Source organism: Dromaius novaehollandiae, chromosome 38 (assembly GCF_036370855.1).
Source record: "Dromaius novaehollandiae isolate bDroNov1 chromosome 38, bDroNov1.hap1, whole genome shotgun sequence".
In the NCBI taxonomy this organism is placed as follows: Eukaryota; Metazoa; Chordata; class Aves; order Casuariiformes; family Dromaiidae; genus Dromaius; species Dromaius novaehollandiae.
In genome coordinates this window covers 153,552-172,084 of record NC_088137.1, presented here as the reverse complement: position 1 = coordinate 172,084, position 18,533 = coordinate 153,552, and the positions used below count along the sequence as shown (strand labels likewise).

Here is an 18,533-nt window from a genome sequence, read left to right as displayed (position 1 = left end):
CCGCCCCGCCGCCCCCCCGGCACAGGGGAGAGGGCCCAGGCGTCCGGGCCCCTAATCCCCCCCCCCCCCACCGTTGGCAATGGGACCCGGCCTCCGGGCGCCCCCCCACCCGCCTCGGGGGGCCCAGGCATCCGGGCTCCCCGGACCCCCCATTTTTAGCCAAGTGCAATATGGTCCGTGCCCCCCCCCGCGCACCCCCCCCGCTTGTGCGTCTTCGTGATGGAGGAACGAGCCCCCCCGGCGCCCCCCTGTGTACGCGGCCCCCCCGCACCCCCCCGGCGCCTGCTCAAGCAATAAACTCGCCTCGCTCGGCCTTGCCTCTGCCTCTGGGGGGCCCAGGCATCCGGGGGGGGCACACGCATGGTGGGGGGGCCCCTCTTCGCCCCCCTTCCCCCCCCCCACAGCAAGGACCAGCCGGGGCGGAAGCGAGAACAGTTTATTTGGCATTTTCCCAGCCTCTTTGGTGCTCTGGTGCCCCCCTCCCTGCCCCACGGCACCGTGCCGGGGTGGGGGGCAGCCCCACGGCCGCCCGGCCCCACGGCGCGGGGCTTGCTCCAAGCATTGCCTGGGGGGGCCCCGCGGTAGCGAGGGGGGGCAGGTTTGGGCCCCCCCCCAGTTTCTGTACAATGGTTAAAAAAGAACCAGCCCCATACGTGTGGGGGGGAGGGCCCCTGCCCCCCCCGCCCCCCGCCCCCCACTTCAGTCCCATATATATATATTTATATAAAATCCCAGCAAATGTATAAAAAAACCAGCGTGGGGGGCGAGGAGGCACTTGGCGGGGGGGAGCCCCCCCGTAGGGCAGGCGCTGCCCCCCGGCAGCGGTACCAGGGAAAGCCGTGGGGCGGCCCCAGCCCCCCGGGGTGCGCGGGCCTCCCTGGCCGGCCCGCCGCCGTGGGGCAGCCCCAGCCCGTGCCCCACGGCAGGGCGGGGGGGCCCGGCTCCAGCAGCAGCAGGGGCTGGGGAGAGAGAGAGAGGAGGGGTCAGGTCTCCTGGGGTGCGCCCCACGGCACGCCGCGCCCCACGGCATGCCCCGGCCCCACAGCGTGACGCCCCGCCCCACGGCAGCCCGCCCCACGGCGCCCCACGCACCTGCCCTCATGTGAAGAGGCAGCCTGTGGAGCTGTGCTTGGCCAGGAGCTCCTGGAGTTGCCAGTAATCCTCCTCGATTTCCTGGGGGGCAGACCCACGGCGCGTGAGGGGGGAGCAGCCCGCAGCACGTGAGGGGGGCAGACCCACGGCGCGTGAGGGGGGAGCAGCCCGCAGCACGTGAGGGGGGCAGACCCACGGCGCGTGAGGGGGGCAGACCCACAGCGCATTGGGGTAGGGCAGCCCCACAGCAAGTTAGGGGGCAGCAGACCCAGTGTGTCGGGGGAAGCAGCCCCGCAGCCCGTTATGGGGGCAGCCCCACGGCGCGTTAGGGGCAGAGCAGCCCTGGGGGCAGCCCCACGGCACGTTAGGGGCAGAGCAGCCCCATGGCCTGTTATAGGGGCAGCCCCACGGCGCGTTGGGGGCAGAGCAGTCCCGCGGCCCATTACGGGGGCAGCCCCACGGCTCATTAGGGGCAGAGCAGCCCCGGTGGCAGCCCCACGGCGCATTGGGGGCAGAGCAGTCCCGCGGCCCATTACGGGGGCAGCCCCACAGCTCGTTAGGGGCAGAGCAGCCCCGGGGGCAGCCCCACGGCACGTTGGGGGCAGCCCCACGGCTCGTTAGGGGCAGAGCAGCCCCGGGGGCAGCCCCACGGCACGCCGGGGGGCAGCCGGCTGCCCCAGCCCCTCCGCGGCCCCTCACCTTGAGCCCCCGGAGCGCCTCCTCCAGGCCCTGCAGCTGGGCCCGCAGCCAGGCCGCCTGCGGCGGGGTGAGCGCCAGGGGGGGCGCGGGCCCCTCCGCCAGCCGCGACCCCCAGGCGGGGCAGCGGGGGCCGTTCGGGGTCCCCCCTGCGAGAGAGACGGACGGAGAGAGGTGGGGTGACGGAGGTGACGAGGACGACGGGGACGCGGCGCCCCGCGAGCCGGCCGCCCCCGGCGCCCCGTTACCTGCGGCGCTGCCGGCCTCGGCGCGCTGCCCGCGGCCCTCGCCCTCGCTCTCGGCGCCGTCGCCGGCGTCCCGGCGCTCCTCCTCCTCGGGGGGGGCCCGGCGCGGCCCCTCCCAGGCCTCCTCGGGGGGCGAGGCGGCCCCGTCGCCCGCCGCGGGGGGCTCCGCCGGCAGCAGCCGCTGCAGCGCCCGCACTGCGGGGCGAAGCCGGCGTCAGGGGCCACGGCGCCCGGGGGGGGGGGGGGGGCGGCTGTGGGGCCGGGTCGTGTGGGGCCAGGCAGCGGGGGGTCGGGGTCAGCATGGGGGGCCGGGCAGCGTCCCTTGGGGCCGGGGGCGCAGGGGCGGCGGTTGGGGGTCCAGGTGGTGCCCGTTGGGGTTGGGGGGCACAGGGGCAGCGGCCGGGGGTCCGGGCAGCGCCCCTCAGGGTTGGGGGGCACAGGGGCTGCGGTTGGGGGTCCGGGCGGCGCCCCTCGGGGTTGGGGGGCGCAGGGGCTGCGGTTGGGGGTCCGGGCGGCGCCCCTCGGGGTTGGGGGGCGCAGGGGCTGCGGTTGGGGGTCCGGGCGGCGCCCCTCGGGGTTGGGGGGCACAGGGGCTGCGGTTGGGGGTCCGGGCTGCGCCCCTCGGGGTTGGGGGGCGCAGGGGCTGCGGTTGGGGGTCCGGGCGGCGCCCCTCAGGGTTGGGGGGCGCAGGGGCAGCGGTTGGGGGTCCGGGCGGCGCCCCTCGGGGTTGGGGGGCGCAGGGGCAGCGGTTGGGGGTCCGGGCGGCGCCCCTCGGGGTTGGGGGGCGCAGGGGCTGCAGTTGGGGGTCCGGGCGGCGCCCCTCGGGGTTGGGGGGCACAGGGGCAGCGGTTGGGGGTCCGGGCGGCGCCCCTCGGGGTTGGGGGGCGCAGGGGCTGCGGTTGGGGGTCCGAGCGGCGCCCCTCGGGGTTGGGGGGCGCAGGGGCAGCGGTTGGGGGTCCGGGCGGCGCCCCTCGGGGTTGGGGGGCACAGGGGCAGCGGTTGGGGGTCCGGGCGGTGCCCCTCGGGGTTGGGGGGCGCAGGGGCAGCGGTTGGGGGTCCGGGCTGCGCCCCTCGGGGGTGGCACTCACCTCCGTCCAGGGCGGCGGCGGCCAGGGCCCCCTCGCCGCCCGCCCGGGGGGGCCGCCGCAGCGCCAGCAGCTCGGCCAGGACGCGCTCCGCCTCCTTCTCCATCTTCTCGGGGCCCCCCTCGAACTCGGTGCCCTCCACGGCCCCGTCCTTCTCGCGCTCTGCGGGGGGGCCCAGCTGTCAGCGCCCCCCCAGGGGGCCCAGGCGTCCGGCGCGGGGCGAGGCCACCCCCGGGTGGGGGCCGGCGGTGCTGCAGAGCGGCCGTGGCCCCCCCGGCGCGGGTGCCCCCCACTCACCGTCCAAGGGCAGCGGCTCCTTCAGGGACCCCCCGTTCTCCGAGCTGCTGAGCAGCGGCTCCCGGTAGCTGCTGGGGGGAAGGGGGGGTCGGCAAGGGGTCCAGCCCCAAAACCTCCGCCAGCCCCACATCAACCTCCACCTGCCCCCCAAAACCTCCGCCAGCCCCCCAGAAACCTCCACCTGCTCCCCAAAGCCTCTGCCAACCCCCCAGAAACCTCTGCCCGCCCTCAAAAACCTCCACCAATCCCGAAACCTCTGCCTGTCCCCCAAAAGCCTCCGCCTGACCCCCAGAAACCTCTACCCACCCCCCAAAAACCTCCGCCAACCCCCCAAAACCTCTGCTTGCTCCCAAGAACCTCCAACGCCCCCAAACCTCTGCCAATTCCCCCCAAACCCCCATCAACCCTCCCTAAAACCTCTACCTGCCCCCCAAAACCTCCATCAACCCCCCAAAACCCCTGTCAACCCCCCAAACCCCCCGCCCGCCCCCAAAGCGCCCCCCCCACTCACTCGATGGGGCTGTGGGGGTTCTGCCCGCCGCGGGCTGCCTTCGCCCGGCGGGAGCCCGGCAGCTTGAGGGAGCCGGCCGTCTCGCTGATCATGGCGCACCAGCTGCAGAGAGAGGGGTGGTGAGGGCCCCGCGCGGCCCCCGCGGGCCCCCCCTCCCCGCGCGGCCCCCGCGGGCCCCCCCTCCCCGCACGGGCCCCCCCTCTCCATGCAGCCCCCCCTCAGCCTCACTTCTTCCTCTCCGACACCGTCTGCGCCACCAGCTCGTAGATCTGGGCCCCGTTCTCCCAGCTGATGATCACATAAAAGGCCTTGTGGTCTGGGGGGGGCGAATGGGGGGGTCAGAGAGGGCCCGAGTGCACACGCAACACACACGCAACACACACAACACATGCACGTGATACACACGTGCATGACATGCACACGCAAGACATGCATGCGTAGGACACGCACACGCATGATGCGTGCATGATGCACATGCCACGCACGCAGGACACGCACACACCACGCTGCCCACCACATACCAGGAACACGTGACGTGTGCACTCGCATACATGCACGGTGCACACGCATGCACGTTGTGCATGTGCATATGCACCTGCACACGCACACCCGCACGCACACACAACAGCCGTGTGCACCACCGCAACCCCCCTTGTCTCCAGCGACCACCCTGTGCCCCAAACATCCCTCCCTGCCCACGCGCACGCTCCGCAGCCACCAGCGGGCCCGGGGCCCCCCCAGGACGTGTGGGACCCCCCCGGGACGCGCGGGGCCCCCCCAGGACATGTGGGACCTCCCCAGGAGGCGCGGGGCCCCCCCAGGACGCGCGGGGCCCCCACCTGTGGCCACCTCGCGGGTCATGGCGGAGCTGAGCTTGATGATGGGGCTCAGCATCTGCTTGCCGTCGGGCGTGGGCGTGATGGTGCGGCTGTGGCAGCGCAGCACCAGCCGCTCCTCCTGCCGCTGCAGCAGCACCAGCAGGTCGTCCAGCAGCAGCACGTGCACGTCTGGGGGGGGGATGACGAGGTGGGGGGGTCAGCGGGAGAGCGGCCCCCCCGCGGCCCCCCGCCCCGCCCCACGCTCCCCTGCGCTCACCCACGGCCTTGTCCCTGGTGACGCGCCAGGTCAGCGGCCCCTCGTGCACCAGGTTCCTCTTGGTGATGTCTGTGTTCTGGGGACAGCGGGGCGTTAGGGGGGGCAGGACCCCCCCGCACCCCCCCCCCGGCCCCCCCCGGCCCCCAGCTCACCTTGAACTCGCTCAGCAGCGGGTCCATGCTCTGCTTCAGGTTGGAGAGATCCAGGCGTCGCTGGTAGTCCTTCAGCTTCTGCGGGGGGGGCACGGGAGAGTGAGGGGCAGAGGCGCCGTGGGGCTGGCGGGGGGGCCGTGGGGCCGGGGGGGGTCTCTTACCATGAGGTTCTCCATGTCGCGCACCTCCTGGTTGACGTGGTTCAGGATCTGCCGGCAGCACTCGGCCGCCTGCTCCACCTTGGCCCGCTCGCCCTCGGCCTCTGGGGGCGGGAGAGGGGTCAGGGGCGGGCACGGCCCCCCCCGGCCCCCCGCGCCCCCCCGGCGGCCCCCCCCTCACCGGTGCACTTGGTGATGTTGTGCAGCAGCAGCGGGTACTTGGTGAGGCGCTGCATCTCCGTGGGGATGATGTCCTTCAGCTGCAGCCGGCGGCACCGGGGCTGGCTCTCCGCCTCCTGCGGGCACGGGGGCGGCGCTGGGAGGGGGCCGGGGCCGGGGCCGGGGCCGGGGCCGGGGGGGGGCACAGCGCGGGGAGGGGGCCGGGGGGAGGATGGGGACAGCGCTGGGAAGGGGGCTCAGACCCCCCCGCTGCGGCTGGCACAGCGGGAGGCTGAAGAGGGATTCTGGGGAAGGCCGATCCGGCTGGGGACTGCGCCCGGCCAGAGCGGGGCGACGTTTGGGGGCACGGAGGAAATGGGGGGGGCAGGGCCCCTGCGGGGGGGTGGGGGGGGGCTACCTGGATGAACTGGCTGAAGCGGGTGTCCTTGCGCTGCTTGGCCTTGAGCTGGTCCAGCGCGAAGGACTGGCGGCTGCAGAACCGCGCCGAGATCTTCTGGAACCAGCTGCCCTCCGTGCCCTCGAACTGGGGAGCGCGCTCGCGTGAGCCCCACACACGCACGCGAGCCCCGCACGAGCCCCGCATGAGCCGCACGCGAGCCCCGCACAAGCCCCACACGCGCACGCGAGCCCCGCACGAGCCCCGCACAAGCCCCACACGCGCACACGAGCCCCACACGCGCCCCACACGCGCCCCACACGGCCCCCCCGGACACCCCGCTCACCCGGGCCAGCAGGACGTCCCCGATCTCGGAGATGACGTAGTTGCTCTCCTCCCGCAGCTTCTTCAGGCTGTCGAGGAAGACAGCTGGGGGGCGGAGGAAAGCGGTCAGCCCCCGCGAGGAGGGGGCACCCCCGCCCGCGGCCCCCCGCCCCGCCCCGACTCACTGTGGACCTCCACGAGGTCCTCGAGGCTGGGGAAGATGTTGGAGAGCTCCTGCTCGTCGAAGAAGGCCTCCTTCAGCATGGGCTGGTAGAAGACCTCCAGCAGCACGCGCAGCATGCGCACGTGGGCGTGCTCCGTCAGGAACAGCTCTGCGGGGGCAGCGGCGTCGGCGCGGGACGGAGGGGCCCGGCCCCGGGGCGGGGAACAGGCTGGGGGAGGACTGGGGGGGCCGCGGGGCGGGGGGGGCCTCACCGTTGATGACTTCTTGCCGCTTGACTTCGCTCTTCTTCAGCCTGAGGAGGGCGTCGGGGGCGGCGAGCTGGCGCCAGGTCGGCGGGTCCAGCTCCAGCTCCGAAACGCGCGGCTCAGTCTCCTCAGACTGGGGAGGCAGAAAGGACTGCGGGGGCTCGCCCCCCCCCGGCCCCCCCGGCTCCAGGCTGCGGGAGAGACGGGGGTTCAGAGCGCGGGGCCGGGGCCGGGGCGCGTCCTGCCCTCCCGCCCGGGGACGCGGCGCCCTCCCCCCGCCGGGGCCGGGCTCCCGCCACCTACGTGGGTCTCTGGCGGCCCGGGGCCGGGGGGGGCCGTTCCTCCAGCTCGGTGGCGCGGGCGGCCGCCTCCAGGTCCACGTCGCTGCGGGAGCGCGGCTGCTTGCCCTTGGCCGAGCCGCGCTGGGAACGCTTCCGCTCGTACACGCGCAGGCTCTCCGAGCGCCCCAGCTTCCCCGGCAGCCTGCGGTGGGGGCGGGGGGCGGGACACCAGCCACGGGACGTGGACGCGGCAGGGGACGAGGCCCCGGCGGGGCGACAGGACGGGGGGAGCCGCAAAGCCGGGCACGGCGGGCAAGGGCAGGCGGCGGGGCCGGGGGGGGCCGGGCCGGGCGCCCGGGGGGAGAGCCGCCGAGCGGGCGCGGGTCGGGGGGAGCCGCACACCCAGCACAGAGAGCCACAGAGCGCGGGGGGGTCGGGGGGAGCCGCACACCCAGCACAGAGAGCCACAGAGCGCGGGGAGGTCGGGGGGAGCCGCACACCCAGCACAGAGAGCCACAGTGAGTGCGGGGGGGGGTCGGGGGGAGCCGCACACCCAGCACAGAGAGCCACAGAGCGCGGGGGGGTCGGGGGGAGCCGCACACCCAGCACAGAGAGCCACAGAGCGCGGGGGGGTCGGGGGGAGCCGCACACCCAGCACAGAGAGCCACAGAGCGCGGGGGGGTCGGGGGGAGCCGCACACCCAGCACAGAGAGCCACAGAGCGCGGGGGGGTCGGGGGGAGCCGCACACCCAGCACAGAGAGCCACAGCGAGCGCGGGGGGGTCGGGGGGAGCCGCCGGCACGCGTGCGTGGAGGGCGCAGGCGTCCCCGCGAGCCGAGCGGGCGCAGGCGGGACGGGACGGCGGGGGACGGTTAGAGCGTGCGGGGAGGGAGCGGACAGGACCACATGCACGGAGGGGAGAGAGAGAAACAGCGTGAGATCTCCTGGGGGGGCATGCACCAGATCGGGGGGGCGCCGAGCCATGCAACAGCCCAGGGGGTCTGGGGGGAGGACGGGGGGCCCCGGCGGGGGGTCAGTGGGGGCCACGTGAGGCAGGCGGCGGGGGCGGGAGGAGACACCCCCCCTCCGGCGCTTGCGTCGGGGGGTCCCGGTACTTAGCTGAGTTTGTGGGTGTCGCTAAGTTAATGTCCCCCGGCACCGCTGCGCCCCCCGAGCATGCAAGGGGGGGGCTGGGGAATCACCAACCTGATCCGTTTTCTGGGGAGAGAGAGCGGGACAAGAGCAGGGTTAGGAGGGGAGCGGTGGGCAGCAGCGAAGCCAGGAAAAGGTGAGGCGCAAGCGGTGAGGAAAGGAGAGAGCCCAGGCGTCCGGGCCCCCCGCGCGCCCTCTCCCCCCGCAGGCCTCGGCCCGGAGGCGGCGGGCGGGGGCTGCTACTTTGGGGGTGCAGCAGCGGGGTCGCCCCGCTGGCAGCCGAACCAGGGGGCTGGAGAGGAAGGACGAGGCGGGGGCCGGGGGACCTGCGCGCCCCCTGCGCTGAGTGGAAACGGCGGGGGGGCTGCCTCACCTCTCGTTCTCAGCCCCGTCTTCCGTGGGGTGCTGCTCGCTGCTGGGGGGCTCTGTGGGGCAGAGGCCTCGCGGGGGGGTGTCTCCCAGCTCGGCGGGGCCGGGCGGGTCCAAACCTGCAGGGAGGAGGGCGAAGAGAGGGAGATGAGCGGGAGGAGGAGGCCCCCACCGCGGCGCCTAGCGCCCCCCCCCCCCCGAAGCCACAGCCCCCTCACCTGGCTCGCCTTCGGCACCTTCCCCCGGGGGCGGGTTGATGGTCACGGCCACGCTGGGGGGGTCGGAGGCGGGGGTGCCGGCTGCCCCCGCCCTGGGCCGCGCGGTGCCACTGTCGATCTTGTCGGGTGCTCGGGGGCCCTTCCGGTCTGGGTGCGTCGCCTTCTCCGCTGGGGGGGGGAGCCAGGTCGGGGGGGGTCAGCGAAACGCCGGGGGGGCGGCTCCGGAGACCCCTCGCACTCTCCTGAATTGGCGCGGCCGACGGTCCGGCCCCCCGGCCCCCGCCGCCCCCCGCGTCCGGCCCTCCGCCAGGGCAGGGCGGGCGCCTGGGCTCCCCCCCGCAGCCCCCAGTCCGGGCTCGGAGCCCCCCACGACGAGCGGACGGGCGGCAGGACACGGGGGCCCCCGTGGCTGCATGCGGGGCGGCGGGGGCAGATTAGTGTGTTACGGGGGGCGTCCGGCTCTGTGCCCCCCGCCGGTGCCGCACACGCGGGGAGAGGTGGGTTAATGGGGTTACGGCGCGGAGCCCCCCGGCCGGGCTGAGGTGGCCCTGGGGGGACGGATGCGGGTCCCATGCGTGTGGGGGGACGGGAGGGGTACCTTCGCCCTCAGGGACTTTGCTTTGCCTGAAATCGGAATCTGCAAGAGAGAAGAACGGGGGGCGCTGAGGGGCCCGGGGGGGCCCAAAGGACGAGGGACGGGGCTCTGCCCCCCGGCCCCACGACGCGTCCCCACGCGGAGCCTCGGGCTTGGAGCAGGACAGGCCCGCGCCCCACAAGCGGCGCCGGGCGCGGAACCGGGAGCTGTGGGGAGAAAGCGGGGGCGTGAAGGTCTCGGGAAGGGGGGGCCTCGCGCCCCGCCACTTACTGTGGGTGTCGCGGTTCCAGAGGGAAGTCCCCGGGAGGATGAAGCCCTTCCGGGGCTTCGTCTGCAGCTCCTCCGGCTTCTTGATCCCCGAGATCTGCGGGGCGAGGCGGGCAGGGGCGCGTCAGGGACCGGCAGAGGGTCCCTCCCGCCCGGCCCCGCCCGGCCCCGCCCGGCCGCCTCACCTTCTTGCGGAAGAAGTTGGATTTCGACTTCTTGCTGTCGCTGAGCTTGGTTTTAACCCCCAGGTACTTCATGTAGGTCACGATGGCACCAAAGATGGCAGAGCTGGGAGGGGAGCAGAGGGGCTGAGGACCGCAGCGGTCCCGGCCCCACGGGGCTGCGAGCGCTCCCTCCTCCCCTCCCACCGCCGCGCTCGAGCTGGGGGCGCGCCGCGACCGGCAGGGAGCCCCCCCGACGGCGCCGGGGTGCCCCCGAGCGTGGCAGGACGCCCCCCGAACGCCCTCCGCGGCCCCCCCTGCGGCCCCAGCGTCCTCAGAGCGCCCCAAACGCCCTCACGCCTCCCCGGAGACCCCCGGGCACCGCTCAACGCCCGCCCCGGGCGCCCCCCCGCCCGCCTTTCTCACCTTTTTTCCTCGTCGGAAGATATCGTGAGGCTGCGGAAACAAGAAGCGGCAGCGCATCGTGAGCCCAGGCGTCCGGGGAGCCCAGACACCCGCCCCCCCGCTGCCGCCAGCCCCTGTCGTGCTCCCCCCGCCCGGCCGCGCCCCGGCGCCGGCCCCCCCCGGCCAGGGGCTCCCGGCGGCCCCCTCACCGGTATGCCAGCCCCATATCTGCCTGCCGGAGTCGGCGCCGGGCGCTGGAGCATGTTCTGGTGAGCAGGCGTGCGTGTGTGCTGGGACGGAGCGGCTGGGACAGACTGGGCTGGAGGGGGGACGGGGGGTTTATACCGCGCCGGGGCTGATGCAATCGCCAGCAATACCCCGGAAAGGGGGGAGGAGGGCGGAAGGGGGTGTCTCCCCCTTCCCGGGCCGCCGCAGCGCAGCTGGCTCCGTCGGCGCTTCTGGGACGGGCGCCCGGCAGGGGAGGGGCGCCAGATGTGCCGGAGCCGCGCGGAGGAGGAAGGGGGCCGCCGGGCAGCTGGGCCGCGGCCGGGGGCCTGTGCCCGGCTGGGGGGTCTCTGGCTGGGCCGGGGGCAAAGGGCCTGGGAAGGAGGCGGCGCGCGGCAGCGCCGGTCAGCTGAAGCGCAGCGCGCAGCTCCGCGACGAGGGACCCTCGCAGGCGCGAGCCGAGGCCGAGCCGCGCGCGCGTGTGTGTGTGCACCGGCGTTCGGGACGCGTCCCCGGGGCGCCCCACTCACTGCATCTCCTCCAGCCGAGCCAGCAGCACCTCCGCCAGCTGCTTCTCCTTGGCCTCCCGGATGCCGACGTCCCGGGTCTGGTAGGACTCCAGCTCCGTCAGCTCCTGCTCCCCCGGCGTCATGCCCATCAGGCGCTTGGACCTAGGGGAGGGGGCGTCAGCGCCGGCGGGACGCCCCCGCGGCCCCCGCGGCCCCCGCGCCGCGGCCCCCCCCACCTGAAGTCCTCCAGCTGCCGGGAGATCTCGGGCTCCTGGAAGGCCTGGATTTCCTGCAGGTACCGGCGCTGCACGTCGTCCGCCAGCAGCTCGGGGCGCGTGCGGTCTGCGGGCGAAGGGGCTGTGAGCCGCCTCCGGCTGCGCCCCCACGGAGCCCTGCCCGCGCCGCCCCGGCCCCCCCCGGCGGCCCAGCCACCCCCCAGCGGCCCAGCCGCCCCCCGGATCTGTTGGGGCCGAGCGTGGGGCTGCCAGCGGCGAGCGCCGTGGCGTGGGGCGGGTTCGGGGGCTGCTCCGGGCCCCGCCGGGGTCGCGGCAGGACTTTGGTGGGATGGAGCGGGGCACGGGGCAGCGCTGGGGCCGGCTGCAGCGTCCCCGGGCGCCAGGAGATGGTGCCACGCAGCCGCGTCGCGCTGTCCCCCCCGGCCCCCCCCCCCCGCGGCCCCATGAGCTCAGCCCGGCCGGGGCTTCCCAGGCGCTTCCGGCCTTTCTCGCCGCAGCCAGCTGGGTGCGGCTGGCGGAGGAAGGGCCCGGGCCGGGCGGCAGCGGCGGGTGCCGGGGGGGCAGCCTGGGGGCACGGGGCGTGCCGTGGGGTGCAGACGCGGGTTTGGGGGGGCTGAGTCGCACCCCCAAACGCTGCTCTGCGGGTTGCGGGGGGGTTTCACTCACCCAGCTCGAACTGCACCTGGTGGGGGACGGGCACCCGCAGGAGCTGCGAGAGAGGGGGGGTCAGGGCACCCCTCCGCGAGCCCCGGGCTCCGCGGGAGGGGGGCGCGGGGGGGCCGGGGCGGCACTCACCCCCGCCTTGTCCAGGAACAAGTGGCAGAACTCGAGGAACTGCTTCTTGCCCTCCTTGGGGTTCATCCTGCGCAGCATGTCCACGTGCAGGTAGCAAAGCTGGGGGGCACACGGGCAGCGGTGAAGGGGGGGCCCCCGCTCCCCTGCACCCAGCGCCCCCCCGCCGCCCCCCCGCATCCCCAGGGCATTACCTCAGCTCCAGCCCCTGCCAGCAGGGAGGGGGGAACAGAGAGAAGAGGTTATTCAGGGGGAGGCAGCGCAGCCGCTCGTGCGCGCGCAGCCCCGGGGGTGTCTGCACGCTCGCGGGGAGCCCTGCGCGCGCCCGGCCTCCCTCCCGCCGCCCGGGGCCCTGCCCCCCCCGGCCCCCCCGGCGGCGCACTCACCACGGGGCAGGAGTCGAACTGGAGCACGACGTGCTGCAGGAAGGCCATGAGATAGGCCGGGTGCTGCCGCACCAGCTCCAGGCTCTGGAACAGGCTGCTCTGGTCGTCGGGGTTCTGGGGGGGCGAGGGGGGGCGCGGTGAGGCGCCTGTGGCCCCCCCAGCCCCGTGGCCGCCGGGCGCCCTCCCGCCCGCTCACCGGCTCGATGTCGTTCTCGAAGTCCTCGTCCTCGGCGCCAATGATGGCCACGACGGAGCCGCCGCGGGCGCCCGCCGCCGGGCTCTGGGGAGAGAGGCGGCGCGGGCTGGGGGGTCCTTCCGGGGCCCCCCCGGCGCAAGCAGCCCCTCGGGGGGCGTCTCCGCCCTGTCCCCCCCCACTCACCCCGCCGAACGCCTCCTCGGGCTCCATGGTGCCCCCGCGCAGTGGGGGGCCCCGCGCCGGCTCACGGGGTCACGCCTGGAGGGGAGAGACGGCGTCATGGGGAGGCGAGACGAGTTTGCCGGGTCTCGGCTCGGCGTCCGGGCACCCTCCGAGCGGCGGCGCAGGAAGCCGCGGCCCCCCCGCCCCGGGGGGCAGGATATCGGCGCGCGGCCCGGGGCGCGAGCGCGTGGGCGCAGCCGGAGGCGCTCCCCGCAGCGGGGCCCGGCCCGGCGCGGAGGGAGGGGGCCGGCGGGCGGCTCTCCCCGCCCCCGAGGCTCAGACGTTCGGGGCGGGGGTGGCGCCGGGCTGTCAATGGGGCTCTGTGCGGCACAAAGAGCCCCATTGAGAGCCGGGGCGGGGAGGGGGGGCCCTGCCGCCGGCCCCACCCCACCCACGCCCGGCCCCCGCGCTCCCACACGCGCACACACACACACACACGCGTGTGCGCCCCTCGGCTCCGCGCGTGCCCCATCGCGCGCCCTCCCCGGCTGCGCTTCCGCCCGCCCTGACCCCCGGGGGGGCAAACCCCTGGGGCGGGGGGCGCAGCCGGGACCCTGCACTGCCCAGGGGCACAGGTGCGCCAAGACCCCGCCGCGGGCGCGGGGGGGCCGCCACCCGCTCCCCCCCGCCACGTACCTGTTTCTGAGCGGGCGCTGGCGAAACGAGCCCGACGGGCAGGAAGCGCGGCACCCCCCGGGCCGGGGGGGCCGGAGCACAGCCCCCGAGAAGCGGGGGGGCCGGACGGGGACACCTGGGCTCCGGGGGCGCCCCCGCCCCGCGGCCCCGCGGCGGAAAGGCGGCTCCTCGGGCTCTAAAACAAAGCAACGGCCCCCAGATTATTTACGGAGAGAGCAAGGTTTCCTGTAGGAAGTGATGTGCAACGCGACGGCACCAACCCCCGGCTCCCCCACCCCACGGCGCGCCCCACGGCGCGGCCGCGGCCCCCACCTGCCCCGGGCCCCGCGCGGGCAGGGCCCCCCGTTCCTGCCCCCCGGCGCCCCGCGGGCCCGGCACGGGGAGGGCTCTGCCCCACGGCGCCCCGCTCCCGCCCCACGGCGGCACCCCATCCCCGCGGCTGCCCCCCGCCGCGGCCCTGCCCGGCGGCAGCGCCCCTCACCTCTGCCCCACAGCCCCGCAGCCCGCTTGGCAGCGCCCGGGGCCGCTGCCCTGTCCCCGTTGGACCCCGTCCAGGGCCCAGCTGTCCGGAGCGGGCCGCGGCGGTGCCGGGCGGCGGACGCGGGGGGCGGTGGGGGGAGCGGGCGCCCCCCGGCACGGGGGGACGGGACGGGACGGGACAGGGGGCGGCGGGTGCCACCAAAGCCTGTCCAGATGCCGCCGGGATTCCTGGCATTGCAGGGCCGCTGGGGAGGGGCAGCGGTGCCGGGGAGGGGCGGCGGCCGGGGCCCCCCCGGGGCGGGGGGCACCCCCGGGGGTCGCTGGCGCAGCTCGGAGCCCCCGGCCTCCGCTGTGGGCGCGCAGGAGCCCGGTCCCACAGCCTCGGCAGTGGGGCGCCCCACAGACGGACGCCCGTCCCGCTGCCCCGGGTACGGCCCCCACCCTGCACGGAGCCGCCCGCTGCCCCACAGCCAGCCCCACGGCCCCACAGCCAGCCCGGGACCAGCAGGCCCCTGCCCCGCACGCTGCTTCCAGCCCCACGCACGTCCCCCGGCTGAGTGACGCCTAGCCCCACACGCTCTCCCTGGCCCGGGGGCGCTCCGGCCCCGCACGCACCCCCCGGCCCCACGTCCCCCCCGACCCCCGCGGCGCCGTCGCGGTGCCGGTGCCCGGGCCGACACGACGCCGGAACCCGGCGGGACACGGTCACTTCCGCCGGCCCGGCCCGGCCCGCGGCGGGGGCACTCACCGCTGGGGCCGCCCCGCACCGCTGGGGCCGCGCCGCCGGGCCGGGCTGGGTCGGGCCGGGCTGGGCCGGGCCGGGCCGGGGGACCGGGAACCCGCTGCCTGTTCCGGGCGGGTCCGGGCCGTCCGCCCCTTCTCGGCGCTTCCTGCGGAAGGACCGAGGCGCCGGCACCGCCTCCCCCGGGCTCCGCCGCGCCGCCCGCCCGCCCGCGGCTCGGCGCCAAGGGGCAGCGGCTGCCGAGGGCCCTGCACCCCCAGGAATCGCGGGCACCCCGGGGCCTGTGTCCCCAGGAACCGCGGGCACCCTGGGGCTCTGCACCCCCAGGAGCCCTGGGGCCCCCCGAGCCCTGCGCCCCCAGGACCTCCAGCCCCTGCATCCCCAGGACCCCCGGGCACCCCGTGGCCTGTGCCCCCAGGAACCACAGGCACCCGGGGCTCTGCACCCCCAGGAGCCCCGGGCACCCCAGGCCCTGCACCCCTGGCCCCTGCGCCCCTGCTCCTCCAGGACCCCCCTGCGCCCCCCGGCCCCGCATCTCCCGCGTGCCCCCGTGCTCGGCCCAGCACCCCGGTACCCCGGCCAAGCGCCGCACGCGCCCACCCGCCTCCCTCCCGGGCTTCGGGGGCGGCCATGGGCCCAGGGGCGGGTGCTGCTGTGGGGCAGCCCTCCCTGTGGGGGGGCATCCTGCTGCCCCCCAGGGGCACGGGGAGGCGAGGGGGCTGCTCGGGGGGCACGGCCGCGGGACACCCCGCCGGCGGGCGCAGGCCATAGGGGATGCTTGGGCTGGGCCCGTGTCCGGGGTGGGGCGTCGGGCCCCCCCGGCCTCCCGCGCAGGCGCGGGACCCCCCCAGGGGGGCCGGGGCCCTTCGCCTCGCCCCCGGCGCGGGCAGGGGCGGGCGCGGGGCGCCGGGGCGCATCTCCTGCCGGGGCCCGGCGCACACGGCTGCGCTCTGCGACGCCGGCTCGGCTCGGCGCGGCTCGGCACGCCATGGCGGGCGCTCCCGGGCGGCGCGGCGCCCCGCTGCCCCTCGTCCTCTGCCTCCTCCCAGGTAGGGCCCGGCCGGGCGGGGGGCTCCGGGGGTGAGGGGCTCCGGGGGGGGGACCGGGCAGCAGGAGGGAGCAGCCCCACGCAGACCCCAAGGGGCGAAAAGGGCCCCGGCCCCGCGGCCCGCCCCGGCCCGGCAACCCCAGAGGCACGAGATGGCGGCCGTGGCGTGCCCGGGCGGGGGGCCCCCCGGGGAAGGGCCCCCCGGGGAAGGGCCCCGCGCCCCCTCGCCGGCCGGTCCCCCGGGGCACCCCGGAATAGCATCGGCCCCGGCCCGGCCCGGCCCTCCGGCTTCCTGTCAACAAAGCCCCGAAAGAGGAACCGAAACCGGCCGGGGGGCCCGGGGCGCCGCGCGGGGGGCCGGGCGCCCCCCGCCCCGTGCCCGGCGGGGCCCTGAGCGCGCCCTGCCCGCAGGCTGCCTCCTCCCGGCGCCCGCCGCGGCCAACGGGACCTGCGGCGCCGGCAACTGCACCTTCCCGCCGGCGCCAGCGCCCGCCCGGGTGACCCCGGCGCCCGTCCTGGTGGAGAAGCACCAGCCGACGGCGGGCCGCTGCCGCGCCGGCGGCTCCGCCGTGGTGGTGGAGGCCGGCCCCACGTCCCGCACCGCCACGGTGGGCGACCGCGTCAGCCTGGAGTGCGTGTTCAGCGCCCCCGAGGCGGCCACGGTGACCTGGAACCGCGTCTGCCCCCGCAAGAACTGCAGCAGCGCCTTCGCCCCCGTGGGCACCAGCCCCGGCAACCGCTCGGTGCTGCTGCAGCCGGACCGCGCCACCCTCGACTTCCACCACGTCGACCTGCGCGACGCCGGCCTCTACTTCTGCCGCGTGGAGGCCGGCCGCGCCGCCGGGCAGTCGTGCGGCACCTACCTGCGCGTGCGCAGTGAGTGCGGGCGGGGGGGGCCGGCGCGCGGCGGGGCCGGGGGCCGCGCTGACGCCCCCCCCCCCGCGCCCCCTTTCAGACCCGGTGGCCGTGCCCTTCCTCAACCTCAGGGAATCCACCAAGAACCGCATCATCACGGCCGAGGGCATCCTGCTGCTGCTCTGCGCCGTGGGACCCGGCCTCTTCCTCCTCTTTAGGGTGAGCCCCACAGCCCCCCCCCCCCCGAGCGCGCGTGGTGGAGGGCCGGGGGCCGGCCGGGCCCCGTCCTGAGCTCTGCCCCTTTGGGCTGCCGCCGCAGAAGCGATGGGCTAACGAGCGGCTGCTGCAGATCAAGAAGAGCGCGTACGAGGAGGAGAACCTGTACGAGGTGAGCCGGGGGCACTGCGCCCCGCCGCCAGCCCCACGGCGCCGCCAGCCCCACGGCGCGGCCCCCGCGACCCCTCCGTCCCTTTGCCTCCGCAGGGGCTGAACCTGGACGAGTGCTCCATGTACGAGGACATCTCCCGCGGGCTGCAGCCCACCTACCAGGACGTGGGCAGCCTCTGCGGGGGCGACGCGCAGCTGGAGAAGCCGTGAGGGGCCGCGCGGCCCCGTCCCGCCTGCAGCCCCCCGGCTCTCCGCGCCCTCCGGCTGCCCGCGCGCAGCGGGAATGGGGCGCCGGACCGCCCGTTACCGTCCCCCTTCGGCTCGAGCCCCCCACGGCTTCGCTTCGCTGTTTAACCGCGGGATCCCTCGGCGCTGCCCTGCCCCGCCCTGCGCGCCGACCTCCCGCCCCGGGTGCTCCACGAGCAGTAATAAAGCTAACGAGCTGCTGACAGGGTCCGGGGGTCCGTGCCGTGCGGCGGGGCCGCGCGAGGCTCGCGGGAACAGAGCCGCTCTGTGCTGGCGGCCGCGCCGGGCCCGCGCCGACCGCAGCCCTGCCGAGCCGGCGCTGCTCAGACTTTCCAGGTTGGAAGCGCCCGCGGGCCGCGGCGGGAGTTTCCATGACCCTCCTCCTCCCCCTGCCGCGCCGGCGGTAAAGGAGGAAAGCGAAGCTCGTCCGTCTCCCGCCCCAGCCGCCCGGGCGGGCGCTGCCCCTCCGTCTCCCCGGAGCAGGGACTCACCGGTGGCGGCGCGCCGCTCCCGCTGCTGCCTCCCGTCCGCCGGGATCCCGATCCCCGATCCCGCGGGCCGTGCCGGCGAAGCGCCCTGCGCGGGAGAGCAGGATCAGCACCCGCCGGCCGCGCCGGGCTCCCCCGCGAGCGCCGCCGGCCCCCGCCGCCCCTCTTCCCACCCCGCCGAAGGCGGCGGCTATTTTAGGCCCCGGCTGGAAGCGTCCGCGGGGATGACCCCGTCCCGTGAATCCGTGGGAAACCGGGATAGCTTCGCGGGGAGCCAAAACCGGCAGGAGCTTTAGCGAAGGGCATCCTCGCGAAGCAAGGGAACTTCCTCGGCTCGCGCTTCCGCGCCCGAGGGTAAAAGGCCGGAGGGAGCAGGCCTGCGCCAGCCGCTCCCGCGTTTTCGTGCCCCGAAACGCGCCCCGGGATGAAAACCAGCAGCGAAAGGGGCGCCAGGGACTAGCCGGGGCCGCGATCCCGCACCCGGCGCTAGGACAAGGCTCCCCACGGCTGAGCCCCCTGCGTTAGGGCGCAATGCCCCCCCGCCCCCCCGGGACGAGCGCCGCGGCCTCCCCAGCGCCTTCCAGGATCCGGCGCACCTCGCCGGGCGAGCCCGCCACCCCGCCCCTCCCGCCACCGTCTTCCAGACGCGCCGGGAGAAACGGCAACGTGGGGATATTAATAAAACATTTGTTATGAAGATAAACACGGAGCGGAGAGCGCCGAAGAGCACGAAACTTCCTCTGCTTCCTGTCGGGCCTCTGCGGCCGCCGAAGGCAGCGCCGCCGCAGAAAGCGGAGCCGGGGGGGCTCCTCGCGCTGCCCCGTCCTCCCGGCCGCCCCCCTTCGCGCGCCCCAAACTGCCCCGGGCCAGGCGGCGGCCCCCTTCCCGGCCCCCAGCCCAGCCCGGGGGTGCCGGGCAGCCCGGATTCGCCTCCCGCTGCGCTTCCCCCTGCGCCGGGTCCTCGCTGAGCCCGGGGGCCGCGGACCGAGCGTTTGCT

The 18,533-nt window shown here is 76.4% G+C and overlaps 2 protein-coding genes across 9 annotated transcripts; one reads left to right on the top strand and one right to left on the bottom strand.

The window, feature by feature from the left end:
* Positions 1-821: 821 nt before the first annotated feature.
* On the bottom strand, positions 822-17,609 carry ARHGEF1 (Rho guanine nucleotide exchange factor 1). Of its 7 annotated transcripts, none has more exons than XM_064503551.1 (34): positions 17,540-17,609; positions 13,291-13,465; positions 12,616-12,690; positions 12,433-12,516; positions 12,237-12,350; positions 11,854-11,952; positions 11,725-11,767; positions 11,059-11,164; positions 10,844-10,984; positions 10,110-10,139; positions 9,708-9,810; positions 9,526-9,619; positions 9,259-9,297; positions 8,661-8,828; positions 8,447-8,561; positions 8,128-8,139; positions 6,944-7,123; positions 6,647-6,831; positions 6,397-6,543; positions 6,234-6,316; positions 5,909-6,034; positions 5,513-5,627; positions 5,335-5,435; positions 5,174-5,251; positions 5,022-5,097; positions 4,766-4,933; positions 4,155-4,242; positions 3,927-4,028; positions 3,416-3,486; positions 3,122-3,280; positions 2,037-2,228; positions 1,792-1,937; positions 1,093-1,173; positions 822-959 (listed from the first exon to the last, which is right to left on the bottom strand). In XM_064503551.1, exons 3-33 carry the CDS (start codon positions 12,640-12,642, stop codon positions 1,099-1,101), a joined length of 3,267 nt encoding a protein of 1,088 aa, XP_064359621.1. In that variant the 5' UTR covers positions 12,643-12,690; positions 13,291-13,465; positions 17,540-17,609; the 3' UTR covers positions 822-959; positions 1,093-1,098. The 7 variants fall into 7 exon arrangements, with proteins under 7 accessions (XP_064359621.1, XP_064359620.1, XP_064359622.1 ...); XM_064503550.1 differs by lacking the exon at positions 17,540-17,609 and adding an exon at positions 14,519-14,662; XM_064503552.1 differs by lacking the exon at positions 17,540-17,609 and adding an exon at positions 14,519-14,661 and having other exon boundaries at positions 3,416-3,483.
* CD79A (CD79a molecule) lies at positions 14,830-17,253 on the top strand. Of its 2 annotated transcripts, XM_064503557.1 has the most exons (5): positions 14,830-15,561; positions 15,972-16,436; positions 16,516-16,634; positions 16,735-16,803; positions 16,899-17,253. In XM_064503557.1, the coding sequence occupies exons 1-5, from the start codon at positions 15,501-15,503 to the stop codon at positions 17,010-17,012; spliced, it is 828 nt and encodes a 275-aa protein (XP_064359627.1). In that variant the 5' UTR covers positions 14,830-15,500; the 3' UTR covers positions 17,013-17,253. The 2 variants fall into 2 exon arrangements, with proteins under 2 accessions (XP_064359627.1, XP_064359628.1); XM_064503558.1 differs by having other exon boundaries at positions 14,830-16,436.
* Positions 17,610-18,533: the final 924 nt, after the last annotated feature.